Genomic DNA, 11,384 nt, shown 5'->3' on the forward strand with positions numbered 1-11,384 from the left:
TCATAGAGACTTGGTAATATGATTTTAATTTTCTTACCAAATGGATGCTCAGCCACGATTGGTGCTGATTCTACAGGCTTGCTGACACCAAATCTGTTCTCTGAACTGACACGGAAAGAATATTCCATATATTTTGTGAGATGAGTGACTTTAATCTGAGTGCGCTTGACACTGGAATTGACAAGCTGCCAAGCTGTTGTACCCGATTCCCGCTTTTCAACAATGTAATTGGTAATATCAGTGCCTCCGTTGTCTTGAGGTTCAGCCCATGACAGGACACATGATTCAGCTGAGATAGATGAGACTTCAATGGGGCCGGTTACTGGACCTGGCCTTCCGATGACCACAACTGTGATGGTAAATGTTTTAACACCAGCTGTATTTTCCAGGGTCAAGAAGTACCTTCCAGAGTCACCTCTCATGCTGTCCTTTACAGACAAGGTGGTTCTGTCTTTTGTCGTCGTGATACTCACTCGATCTGTCTCCTTAAGTCTCATTTCTTCAAGTTTCCATGTTACCTTGGGGGCGGGACGACCACTGATTGGCACGTCAATGGTAAATGTGCTTCCTGCTTTGCAAGTTATGAGCTGATTGGTAATTCCAGTGAGGTCAGCAGTGGGCTCAATTTGAGGCTCCTTGATGATGACAGAAGAGAAGGCTTCCCTGGGTTCACTGTAGCCGGCATCATTCTTGGCCTTCACGCGGAATTCATATTCAGTGTTCTCAACGAGGCGCTCCACTGTGAAAGTCATCTGTTTGGTGTGACCAGCTTCAACCCAGAAGTCAGATCCCTTTTGTCTCATTTCGAGCAGGTAGCCAGTGATTCGGCTGCCTCCATCATGGTCAGGTTTAAGCCAAGCTAAGACTACAGAGGACTTGCTTGTGTCAACAATATCAAGTCTCCTAGGTGGAGCAGGTTGTTCTGTGGCTACCATTGGTTCTGGCATTTCATAGGGTTCACCAACACCATACTCATTTTCTGCAGAAACACGGAAATAGTATGGAACGCCTTCTAGCAGGTCACTGACCCTGAGGATCTGACGAATGCATTTCTCACTGACCACCTGCCAGCTACGGCGACTGGCTTCTCGTTTCTCTACCACGTAGTGATGAATTCGGGCACCTCCATCAAGGAGAGGGGCATCCCACATCAATGTAGCAGAGCCCCGGGTCACATCCTTGAAGGTAATCGGGCCAGGTGGGCCAGGAGAGTCCAGCACCTTTACAGTGAATGTGATTGACTTACTACCGCTGTTGTTTTCTACAGTAAGGGTATATTTCCCTGCGTCGGTTCTGTTGCAATTTTCCACAGTGAGGGTGCTGAAGGAATCTGTTGTGTGGATGTCAGCCCGAATGCTAAGGTTAGAGTCCGGTTTGCTCCATACAGCTGTCGGAGTTGGTCTACCCTGATAGGCAATGAAGAGGCGAATGCTGGCCCCAGCTCTCACAACATGAGTCTGCTTGAAGTTGGCATCGATGTCTAACTCAGGAGCTGATAATCGGTCAACTGCTTTAATGGTGCCAGTCACTTCACAGCTGTCTCCTTTTCCAGCAGCATTGATAGCACTGACCCGGAATTTGTATTCTTCACCTGCTTGCAGATCGGTGACTGTATATCTCGTTTTCACACATGCTTCTACGTTCACCTTGTGCCAGTCTCCCAGGTCAGCTTTGCACATTTCAATAATATACCCAATTATCTCCAGTCCTCCGTCAAACACTGGCTTAGACCACTCTAAGCTCACAGTTGTCTTTGATGTGTCTGTCACTTTGACCACAGCAGGCGCGCCTGGTGGGTTGACAGGCTCTCTGCATTTGATTAGTCGTGAGACGCCGCTTGCAGGCCCTACCCCTGCGGCATTTTCAGCCATGACGTGGAATTCATACTCGTTGCCCTCCGTCAGACCTGTGACTTTGAATCTTGTCTCACAGATGGGTCGTTTGCTGATCACTTTCACCCATCGCGTGCTCTTCTTTTCTCTCCTTTCAAGGATGTACTGTTGAATTTCACTGCCACCATCTGATTCTGGCCTGGCCCATGTTAGAGTAATGCTATTGCCTGTTACATTACTAGGTTCTGGAGTGCCAGGGGCATCAGGAATAGCTGTGAGATAAAAACAGAGAAAGAAACCAATTAGACATGTTTGCTTGGAAACTGACCTTATGACATAGTGCCACTTAGTGAAAATGGTCACTTACTGTACTGTATTTGAGCAACCACTGGGTCAGAATCCAGTGGCCTGCTAACACCAAACTTGTTAACTGCAGAAATACGGAATTGGTATTCATTGCCAGTTATTAGTTTCGTGGCTGTGTAGCTGAGGGCTTCACAATTGTCCTCGATGAGTGCCCAAGCAAGTCTGCTGGTTTCCCGTTTTTCAATCAGGTAGTGAGATACAGGGGCACAGCCGTCATTGTGTGGCGCATCCCACCACAGGGTCATCTTCTCGCCAGTTATATTGGTGAATCTTATTGGCCCAACTGGTTTTCCTGGTGTATCTATAAGAAAAAGATTCTGGAGTTAGTTTCTTTTCCCTTGTCCATTAAAATGCAATCAGGCCTGTCTTTAATCCAAGTTCTGTACATCGTAAGAGTAAGAAGCTATTCTAGAGTATTACCTTGTACTCGCACTGTAATCTCTGCTTTTGTGGAGCCAGATGCGTTTTTGGCTTCCACTCTGTATACACCACGATGGTCCCGGGTGGCATCTCTAACAAAGAGGCTGGTGGATCCAAGGACATCGGTTATTTCCATGTTCATCTTCTTCTCAATTTCTACTCCATCTTTGAACCAGGTTACTCGAGGTACTGGTCGTCCTTGTACCAAAGCTTTAATTCTAAGGCTCTCTCCAGACTTAATAGTGATACCATCAAAGTACTCAGGGCCAAACTCTACAGTTGGTGCAACTGTAAAAGAAATAGAATTATATACATTAACTTGGTTTAATAAAGACAGAAACAAACATGTTTTTCATTAGCACCATATCATAAAGCCTGGAAGGGTAATCCTTATACCAAAGGCTATTTTGAAAGTATGATTGACGGTTGAGAATTTAGACTCTAAGGTTAAACATTTGCATATTGTTATCTCCTTTGTTATGTCTGTCATGTTACTACTCTTGAATTTCCACTTGTAAAACGAGGAATGAAATATTTGTAGGTCATCTACTTCCTAATGCTGTTGCATATTCAAACGAGTTGCTGTTCCACGCCATTAGCTGCACTCAGGCAAAATGATAATTGTGCTGTTGAATTTGTGTTGTATTTTTGTGATTTCAATAGAAATGGACTGTTATTCTTGAGAACTTTATTCTTTATTATAAATGACTGAAATTACAAAGCTAAAAACCATCCCCATTTGCATGCATTTATGTGGAAATGAAAGAATAGACGCAGTAAAAAGTTGATGCTAATCACATCTTTTTCTTCTCTTCATCTGAGAGGTAGAAAAATCTAATTCACCTACCTAACAACCTTTGGTAATCTGTATGAAATATTGGTTTTATTCTCATTTTACACACCAGGGACCAAAAATATATATATTTAAAAACATGAATGTTCTTAGTTACACTGGAAATCAGTCGTAAATGCTTACCATTTTCATCTCTGGTCATGATAACACCAGAAGACTGTGATGGCGGGCTTATGGTTCCAACAGCATTTCTTGCGATTATTCTGAACTCATATCGATCCCCAGGACTGAGTCCTGTTACCGTGTACTGACATTCACTGACGTCAGTAAAGTTGCATCTGGTCCAGCGGTCGCTCCCTTGCCGTTTCTCGATGCTGTAGGCCACTATCTTACTGCCTCCATCACGCAGCGGTGGGTTCCATTTCAGTGTGATGGTTTCCCGGGTGACGTCAATGTAGTCAGGAGTGCCAGGTGGGTCTAAAAATTATATGAAAGTTAAAGGTGTCATTACTTCTGTAATCAACTCTTAATCCTCAATGGAAGGGGGAAAAAAATGAATAAATTCCCCAAACTCATTATAGCCATTAATTGAAATTTTTTGGTATCAGAATCTTAAAAAAATTTTTTTAAATTACTTTATTAGACTGATTTAAAATCATTCCCCTTGCTTTACCTGACCAACTCTAGTGTCAAGAAAATATGTGAGAAGGTGATACATGGAAGAAAATTAGTAACACATTAGTTGCTGAATGAAATATACTGGAATAATCTTCAGTCACTTACCTACTGGGGAAACAGCTAAGGTAAATTTGCTTGGGTCGCTAGGTGAGCTTAGGCCAGCAGAATTTTCAGCGAATACACGGAACTGGTAATCCAGGCCTTCCATTAATCCAGTAGCTCTATATTCTCTTCCAGATATTGGTGACATATTAATTCTTTGCCAGAGGATGCTGTTTCTTTCTTTCTTTTCAACATGGTATCCAGTAACTTCTGAACCACCATCATAAACTGGAGCATCCCAAGTGAGTGACATGCCATCAGAAGTCACATTGTATGTAACTGGCTTTCCTGGGGGGCCAGGAATCCTGAACTGGTGTTTGGCCAAAATGATGTTTGAGACAAGTGGTTGGCTGACTCCATATCTGTTTTCTGCCCTAACTCTAAACTGATATTCAGCATCTTTGACTAGATTAGGAACTTTGAAAGTTGTCCGGGCAACGCTGGAACACACCATCTTCCAATTAGTTTGTGAAGCTTCTCGCTTCTCAATGCTGTAACAGGTAATTTCACCTCCTCCATCATCATCAGGCACATCCCAGGACATGATGACACTATCGGCCTTGATTTCGTCGAATCGAATGGGCCCTTTGGGCTTAGATGGCGGGCCAAGTGTGATGACTGTAATGGGATATGTGTTTCGACAGACTGCGTTATCGAGAATAATGGTGTATTTCCCTCCATTCTCCTTCTTCGCATTCTTTATACTCAGAGTAAGTTTGTTTTCGGTTTTACCCAAACGAACAAGTTCACTTTCTTTCAGTGGCAAACCGTCTTTCAACCAACTGATAGATGGCTTGGGTTTCCCTTTGTAAGGTAATTCGAGGTGCACATTATGTCCGATTCTCACAGCAACTTGTGCCCCTGGGATTTCTGACAGGTCAACTTCAGGTGGAATTACAAGTTCTTTCACTGTGATTGGCCCAATACTGACACTGTCGCTCAGCCCTTTCTCATTTCTGGCAGACACTCTGAATTCCAGCTCTGACAGTTCCTTGAGCTTGCCAACCTCAATTTCACATGTCTTACTTATGCCAGCGTGTGACCACGTTTGTTCACCTTTACCTTTCCTTTCCACAATATAATCTGTGATTACACTACCACCATCGAAGTCGGGCTTGGTCCAGCTCAGCGTAACAGATGTCTTTGTTGAGTCTTTCACTGAGAGATCGCGTATAGGTGCTGGTACCTCGGCAGCCTTCACAGGCTCTGTGGTTTCACAGGGTTCCCCAATTCCAATTTCATTCACTGCAAAAACTCTGAAGAAGAACGGAGTTTTCTCTGACAAATCGGTTACTTTAAAGGATGTGCTAGAACATTTGTGTGACACGGAAGACCATGTTCTCTTGGTGGCATCTTTCTTCTCAATGATGTAATTAATTATAGGAGATCCTCCGTCAATGAGAGGAGGGTCCCAGAACAAAGTGACTGTGCCTTGAGAAACATGTTTAACCTGTAGGTTTTGGCAGGCGGCTGGTGTGTCAAGCACTTTAACACTCACAGTTGAAGACTTTGGTTGACCAACACCATTTTCTATTGTGAGAATATATTTGCCTGTATCATGGCGAGTGACTTGAGGGATAGTGAGTATTGAAGATGAGTCCGTGTTTTGAATGCTGTAGCGGGCATCACTGCCAAGATTCTTCTCATCTTTTCTCCACGTGACAGTAGGTGGAGGTCTGCCTTTGAAGGGAACCAACGCGTGTACATCTTCGCCAGCTTTAGCTATAATGGAGGTCCTGAAAGCCACGTCCAGGTCGATCTCTGGTTCCTCTGTAGACATAAAACAGACATATACAGTGAATTTTAAAGCAAGGAAATGAGTGATTTCCTGGAGGGTCTCTATTAAAATAAAAACATAATCATATCAGTAGGCACGTACCCAGTATGTCTTTGGCTTGTACGGGTTCGGTCATTGCTATAGGTTCACCTTGTCCGGCACAGTTTACGGCAGACACCTGGAAGTAGTAATTGACTCCGGGACTCAGGTTCGATACCACATATTCTGTAGTTCTGACTTCTCCTTTGGTAGAGACAACAGTCCATTCCTCTTCCTCTCCTTGTCTCATGGCAACAACATATCCAGTAACAGCACTGCCCCCATCGTAGACAGGTTTACTCCATCCAAGAGTGATGGAGGATTTAGTTGAATCTGCAATTCTTATCTTAGCCGGTGGGCCTGGTGGATCTGGAATGGACAGTCAGAATACCGTAATTATGCAATTATGTACAACTGGGCGACGTGAAAGATGACACAGGTGAAGAGGCCACACTTACCAATAGGATCAGCAGCTTTGTAGAAGTCAGATGGTTCAGAAAATGGACCCTGTCCAGCAGCATTTACAGCACAAACTCGGTACTGATAGTCACTGTGTTCCGTGAGTCCTGTCACTTTCTGTCTGGTGTCACGGATTGTCTCCTTTAGGACTTTAAACCATCCAAGACTCTTCTTGTCTCGTTTCTCCAGGATATAGCCGCTTATGTCACTACCACCATCTGCAACTGGCCTGCTCCAGACAACAGTCATCGAATTCTTGTTAATCTTTGTCACCTCTGGCACGCTTGGAGGCCCAGGTGTGACTGTTTGAAAAGGAAGAGGAAAATGAGTTAAAAGAATCAACATTACTGATAGATTCTACCTTTTAATCTTCAAGTCCTACTTAAGAACATTCGTCTCATTTATTATATTTTCCACCTGGTGAAAAGGATCATTATGAGAAGTGATATGATGAGCAAGAAAATAAGTCAGTCAAGCTCTGGAAACTATTAATAGCTAGCAGAATAGTATTTGTTTACTTATTAATTTATTTATGGTCATGTCACACAGCTTGTGGGATCTTAGTTCCCCTGGCCAGGGACTGAACTCAATCTCTGCCAGTGAAAGCATCAAGTCCTAACTGCTGGACTGCCAGGGACATCCCAGTTTATTTTTAAGTTTTCATGAATTTTATTCATTTCAGTGAGTAATGATAGAAATTTGAGAGATGAGATGCTATCTGAGCATACAGACATTTGTAAATGGATTAGTAATGGCTGCATGAACAGTAGAAGAGTCTTGAAGATAATCTAAGCCAAAATTTACCAAACTTGCTGTTGGAGATACTATTTAGTGCCTTGAATCAAAACAAGGTCTCATTTATTTCAAAGCAATTACAACTAATACTCAAGGAATAAAATGATCACCTGGTAGGATTTGATACAATGAAAATAAGTAAATAAATTTTCATGTATTTGATTTTAGTTTTCTAATGAAATCGTATCTCACCAAACGCATTCCTTGCTATCACTGGGTGAGATTCCAGCGCATCACCAATTCCATATTTGTTCACAGCGCGAACCCGGAAGATGTATTCATTTCCTTTGATAATTTTGGTGGTCTTAATGATGCACTCTTCCAAATTTTCAGACACCATAGACCACACAACGCGGCTTGTCTCACGCTTTTCCACGATGTAGTGAGTGATTTTTGCACCACCATCATCTGCCGGAGGCTGCCAGAGAAGAGTTATCTTTTCAGCAGTGACAGTCTTAAATTCAATTGGTCCACCTGGAGGTCCTGGTTTATCTGTCAATGAAAGAACAAAATGGTATATTAATAAATTTAGAAAGGTTTCTAATTGAAAATCATTAAATTTTAGGCAATGAAATATGATGTTGGCCTGCATTCAGCACCTACCAAGGATCTGCAGTCTAATTGTGGCTGAGGCTGAGCCCAAGGCGTTCCTTAGTTTTAATTCATAGGTTCCACTATTAAGGCGAGTTGCATCTTTGATGAGTATAGATGCAAGGTCAGTGGTATTTTCGACACACACCAGTGCATTGGTTTGTAACTCTTTGTCATCTTTATACCACTCAATTGTAGGCTCAGGTTTGCCAGAAATGCCAGCTCTGAGCTTTACAGATGTCCCTGCTCTGTATTTGACAACTTCTGTATATTCTAGAGGCAAATCAATTACAGGTCCACCTGTAAGAAAAACAGATCATAAATATTTAAAAGATCACAAGGATGAAGAAAATAATCTTGGCAACTTCAAAGTAAGCTCACTGGCCTTTATTAAATAATAAATGTACACATGGTAGTTCTAATCCCATTTATATTTTATATTTAATTTTATAAGCTACTCTTCTATCCCAGATGAGGAGGAAAGATTGTGAGCAAGCTCTGAACCCCAGTGACAGCACTAATTGCACAGGGATTTAAGTGCCTGTGAAATGTAAAGTCTGTTACGTGTTTTATTCCAGGAATGAAATGGGACACAGAACAATGATCTCTTGTTTTTATTTCCCTTCCCAGTTCACTGGTATCCAAGTGGGGGCAGTTTACAGCAGACCCTTAATGCTGAATTCTCTACTCACAGGGCTGTATACTCCCCTGGACTGGTTTTGTGCCAGGCTGCTTACAAGTTTTGAGAAACAGAATTAACGTGACTTGCTTCACAGTCTCACAAATACTGACTCAGTGTCTACTAAGCCTGGTTCATAGAGAGAGGCCCGAGGAGTCTCATCATGAAGATGGAAGTGGGTACTTCTGCCCCGATACCACAGAGATTCCCCCTTGGAAATGGGGGACTTTTAGAAACAGCATCACTGGGTACCTAACTCTCATGAAATTTTAGTTTTTAAACTACTGTTGAGTTGAATGTGCTACTTAATTTCCAGTAGTGTATTTTGGGATGTGTATGTGTATTTCGGACAACAGCAATGTAGAGAGAATTCTGAAGTCTGTTTGAATTTCCCCTCTATCATTCATAAGCTGCTTTGATGTTGGGGAAGTTATGTACGCACTCTAAACCTCACTTTCTCTTCTGTAAAATGAGCTAATCTTAAGGCTGTTAGAACTAGGGGAGAGAACTCATGGAAGGTACACAGGAAATGTTAGCTACTGCTAATATTTATCATCATTAACACCTCTGTTTAGTTTTTCACTTAAGAGGAATATTCTCTGAGCATCCAACCATCACTTTAATTATTGATGCTGAAATTTTTAAATAGAAACATGAAACATAAACTAATTCATATAATCAAAGAATCATAAAAGACTGAAATCAGAAAGGCCTTTTGCTATCCTGTAGTCCAAATCTCACGTTTTACAGTTAAGCCAAAAGGCCTGGGGTGTTATGGAATTTTCCTAAGACCACCCGCCACCCCCAGGTAATTCATAATTTCTCCTAAATATTTAACAAGGTACATAGTAAAAGTTATCCTATAGATTAGGACCAGAAAAAGTAAGATAGAATATTGAGTTAAATTACTGCTGTGGTTCAAAGTACTAAAAATGCTTACCATAAGAATCAATGCACGTAATGGGGCCTACAACCTCGGATGGATTGCTGATGGACCCGACAGCATTTCTAGCAAAGACACGGAATTCATACTGGGCATTCTGAGTCAAGCCAGAGACAGTGAAGTGAGTCTCGGTAACATTGGTAAAGCTGGCCTTGGCCCATCTGCCATCTGGAAGGTCTCGTCTCTCAACCATGTAGCCTGTAATCTTGCTTCCTCCATCAAAAGCGGGTTGTTGCCATGAAAGGTTGACAGAGTTCTTTGAAATGTCAGTGATACGGACGTTTCTTGGGGGTTCTGTGATAAGACAGAAAGCAGATTAGTGGCACTTAGATCATTATTTTACTTTGCAGAAAGAAGGTTTGCATCGCTAGGTAGTCAGAACTGTCCTTCTTGTGACAAATACATACCGCAGGCATCAATGGCTAGGACTGGTTCCGAAGGATGGCTGGGTTTCCCAATACCAGCAGCATTTTCTGCATACACCCTGAATTCATAGATTAATCCGGCACTAATTGTTGTGACTTTGAAGTGAGTTGTGCGGATGACCATTTTGTTGGCTTTTTGCCATAAGATACTGTTTCTGTCTTTCATCTCCAGGTGATAGCCTGTAACTGGACTGCCTCCATTGGACACTGGTTCATGCCAGCCCACGGTGATACTTTCTCGAGTGACATTGGTGACCCATGGTGTAGATGGTGGTCCAGGTGTTGCTATGAAAGACAGAAATCCCATGGTTAATATAGACATTTCAGACATTTTTGTATTTGGAAATGTGGGATTTTTGAGCAGTTCGACAACTTACTGTATGGTAGTTTGACAACCACACAAGCTGAATCTATGTGGTCACTGATGCCGAAGCGGTTTTCTGCCTTGATGCGGAATTGGTATTCTTCTCCTGTGGTCAGTTTCATGACTTTAATCATGGTTCTTGCAACTGTTGCAGACACTTCCGTCCATACTGCAGTACTTGTCTCTCTCTTAAGTACAATGTAATTGGTAACCTGACTTCCACCATCATACTTAGGTGGCTCCCATTTGAGAGTCACGCTGTCTTCAGTTATATCACTTATCACAACAGGGCCAGTTGGCGGACCAGGTCTGTCCAGTACAACGATGTTAATGAAAGCTTTGGTCGTTCCACTGGAGTTGGCAGCTGTGATCTCATATCTTCCAGCATCAGCGGCAACGCTTTCTTTGAGATTGATGGTCAGGTTTTCAGCAGTAATTTCAGTATTAAATCTCATGGTTGCTTTCAGTGGGACACCATCTCTTGACAAGGTCACTTTGGGCAGTGGTTTTCCAGAAATTGGAATGTCAACTTTAAGGTTTGAACCAGCTCTAACGTAGACGGTATGGCTTGGGAAATTCTTCATGTCAATTTCAGGTGGTTCTGAAAAATAAGAGTAGAGAAGATGAAGGTGAAAAAAGTGTTTTTTCCAAGTTGACTTAACGCAAATAATTTCAAATTTTGCTTCTACATAAAATTAAACGTACCTAGCTGCTCCTTAATAAGAACAGGAAGCAGAAGCTCTCTGGGGTCACTCAGGCCAGCTTGATTTTCAGCAAACACCCGGAAAAAGTATTCAGAATTCTGCCTCAGACCAGAAACAACATGGTGGGTTGACTTTACCACCGCACATCTCATCCAGGTCGTCTGTCCTTTTTCTAGTGCTTCAATGACATAATGCACAATTCTGCTTCCACCGTCATGCTCTGGCTTCAACCAGGCCAGGGAAACACTGTCTCTGGATACACTTGTTACTCCAAGTTTTTCAGGTGGGCTTGGCTTTTCTATGAAAGTAAAACATCAGAAGAAAGGGAAGATTATTGCAACATTTTTCCCCACATGTGTTCTTTCTGCCTTGTCAAAAGGAAAAATTTTAATGAAGGCATACAATTACTTTGAGACT

The 11,384-nt window shown here is 42.3% G+C and overlaps 1 protein-coding gene across 1 annotated transcript in view; it reads right to left on the reverse strand.

Annotated features, from left to right (window-relative positions):
* Positions 1–11,384, reverse strand: part of TTN (titin) — a 276,220-nt gene that overhangs the window by 21,465 nt on the left and 243,371 nt on the right. Inside the window, 13 exon segments of the mRNA XM_070359061.1 lie at positions 38–2,104; positions 2,200–2,499; positions 2,619–2,906; positions 3,595–3,888; positions 4,195–5,961; positions 6,071–6,376; positions 6,466–6,768; positions 7,454–7,753; positions 7,865–8,152; positions 9,472–9,768; positions 9,882–10,184; positions 10,277–10,864; positions 10,969–11,265. Of these exon segments, the coding sequence (XP_070215162.1) occupies positions 38–2,104; positions 2,200–2,499; positions 2,619–2,906; positions 3,595–3,888; positions 4,195–5,961; positions 6,071–6,376; positions 6,466–6,768; positions 7,454–7,753; positions 7,865–8,152; positions 9,472–9,768; positions 9,882–10,184; positions 10,277–10,864; positions 10,969–11,265 (7,398 nt within the window).

This window comes from Bos mutus, chromosome 2 (genome assembly GCF_027580195.1).
Source record: "Bos mutus isolate GX-2022 chromosome 2, NWIPB_WYAK_1.1, whole genome shotgun sequence".
NCBI lineage: Eukaryota > Metazoa > Chordata > Mammalia > Artiodactyla > Bovidae > Bos > Bos mutus.